This window comes from Gossypium arboreum, chromosome 3 (assembly GCF_025698485.1).
Source record: "Gossypium arboreum isolate Shixiya-1 chromosome 3, ASM2569848v2, whole genome shotgun sequence".
Lineage (NCBI taxonomy): Eukaryota > Viridiplantae > Streptophyta > Magnoliopsida > Malvales > Malvaceae > Gossypium > Gossypium arboreum.
The window spans coordinates 67,381,452-67,384,081 of NC_069072.1; the positions used below are offsets into that span (position 1 = coordinate 67,381,452).

The 2,630-nt window shown below is 28.8% G+C and overlaps 1 protein-coding gene across 1 annotated transcript; it reads right to left on the reverse strand.

Annotated features, from left to right (window-relative positions):
- Nucleotides 1-1,490: 1,490 nt before the first annotated feature.
- Nucleotides 1,491-2,394, reverse strand: LOC108480933 (probable calcium-binding protein CML27). The gene has a single exon (XM_017784084.2). The coding sequence runs from the start codon at nucleotides 2,158-2,160 to the stop codon at nucleotides 1,669-1,671; it is 492 nt and encodes a 163-aa protein (XP_017639573.1). The 5' UTR covers nucleotides 2,161-2,394; the 3' UTR covers nucleotides 1,491-1,668.
- Nucleotides 2,395-2,630: the final 236 nt, after the last annotated feature.

Sequence of the window (2,630 nt, forward strand, 5' to 3'; positions counted from 1 at the left end):
ATGAAAACGTATAAAAATTAGAAAATAAAAAAATGTCTTCATTGTTTTAAAAAAATGTTTTGTAAAATTGAAAAGTTAAAAAAATGTTTTTAAGTTTAAATTTAATTAATGAATTTGTTTTGTAAATTAAGATGAAAATTTTGTTTTATACCCTGGGATGAAAAAATATCTTTCTTCTTATTTTTCCTTGCCAAGTCCATTAAAAATTTATTTCCTATCCATTTTATTTCTCTTACTTTTTACCTACGATATTCTAAAGCTTTATTTAGGTGTCTCCAATAAAGCATTGAAATATTTTATTTCAATTAAAGTGAAAATTTTCTAACACTTAAAATTTTAAATATGATTGATAATCAATTTAAATTTATATGGCATAAAATTTAAAAAAAGTGTTGAGAAAGACAAGTAGGTAAGTACTTGTTTATCACTTAATGTAAAAAATATGAAGTTAATTTTATTTTATTAAAATTTAAAATAATTTAAAAAAGACATATTCAAATTACCAATTTATCTTTCATTCAAAAATATCTAAAATAATCTTTTAAAATTTTATATTTACTTTTATCAAACAATATAATTATATTTATTAATCTACGGAACAATTTTTAACATAAATTCAACACTTATAAAATTGAACAATAAAAACTTAATATTTAACTTTTCAATACTTAAATTTTAATTTAACAAACTCACCCTTAATGAAATGAAAGAAAAAAATGAAAATTGAAAGAATAGAAAAACAAAACCATAGAAATATCAATATATTGGTGTGTTTGAAAAGAAAAAAATTGAAATAAAAATAAATTTTATTCCTTCATTACTTTGGTAGAGTTAAAATTTTTTTTAAAATACAAAAATTTAAACTAATTTATTTTTCCGTCTAATTTTCTTTGTTTGTAATTTCAATTTGGAATGAATTATTTTACACTTTAATATAGAAATAATAATTTCTTTTATGTGTCCTTTTCACTTCTTACAAATTCCTACTTGTCTTCGCAAATGCTAAACATTATTTGTGTTCTATAAAAGTTGACACGAGTCTTTAACAATCTTTATTTCCAATCGAAGAAAATATCCTAAATTACGAAATTAGAAAAAAAATTAAGATCAGAACTAAATTTTATATTTTAAAAAATAAAAATATAATTTTTTATTTTAATAGTTTATATTTTATAATTTTTAAAAGTTTAAATTAAATTTTATTATTTTTAAGAAGTAAAATATAATTTTACTATTATTAATTTAAAATTTATAAATTATAATCGGTACCCAACAGCCAAATTATAAAATTGAAAAGAAATATGATGAAATTTGAATTGGTGACAAAATGTTCAAACATTTAGCGTACTGTTTGAATTAAAGATTTATCTGATTTGGTTACAGCCAGACTATTTCTCCTAAATCCAAGGGTTGGTGGTTGGTAGGGGCTAAATGTAAAAACAGCAAAATTGCAGGCAAAATGAAAATAAAAAGAAACCCACCCTGGGTAATTGTAAGCGTAATCAATTTTTTTATTTGATTCCATGAAGTTTAGAATAATTCAAGAAGACGGCAATTTCATATGTTATGAAGAAATTATTTATGAAGAAACAAAACACAAACAACACAGCCCTAAGGGTCTAAGCCTAAGCCTTACCTTTCTTTCAATCAATTAAAAATTTATGAATCCTACGCCTTAGATCCTTTGCCATTAGTCGCCAAGGAAGCACTCATCATCTTCTGGAACTCCTCGAAATTGACATTGCCATCACCGTCTGAATCTACGGACTTGATCATCCTAACACAATCATCAACCGAACACTTCATCCCTAGCTGATTCAGAACCAGGTGCAACTCGCTCGTCGAAATCAGGCCGTTCTTGTCCTGGTCGTACAAATCGAAGGCGTCGCGCAGCTCCAAGGCGGCGGTGACTTCATCGGATGAAGACCGGAAGAGAGAGGAGAACTCGGAGAGGTTGATGAAGCCGTCTTTGTCGGTGTCGATGTCTTCCAAGACACGTTTGAGTTCTTCCTCAGTGATGCTGGAGCCCATTGATTTCAACACATCGCGGAGCTCCGTCACCGAGATCTTGCCGTCCCTGTTGGCGTCGAACTGGTTGAAGACTTTTTGGAGTTCCTCCTGGTTGACGTTGGAGGATTTCTGGGTTGGAGTTGCCGACATGGTTGCTTTAACCTCAAAGAAAGGAAAATGGAGTAATTGTGGGAGCCGATTTGGAAGTCGAGGTGGGCTTTATAAGCCTGGAGGCAAAACAGAACAACAGTTAAATGCTACTCTAATAATCCTACTTTATCCCTTCCTCATACCACTTCACCCTTATTACAACTGCAAAATAAGTAAATTTGTGATGATACCCATTATTATTTGAAATTTGAAATTTGTTTCTGTAAACCCCCCCCCCCCCCCCATTTATTCAACTAAATTTCTTTTAACCCTATTCATTTTAGGGTAAAGTACATTAAATACTCACTCAATTTTGATTTTAATAACAAAATAGTTACTTAATTTTTAAAAATGATAAATCAGTCATAGTAATTATTTTCCTTTACAAACATGACGAAAAAGTGACTTGTTATTTAATTGGCCATGTTCGAGTCCTTGCTATCATTTAATCGGGCACGTTGGAGGTTTTG

Excerpts from the sequence above, each read along its gene's own strand:
- LOC108480933 (XM_017784084.2), bottom strand. The coding sequence starts at position 2,160 with ATGTCGGCAACTCCAACCCAGAAATCCTCCAACGTCAACCAGGAGGAA.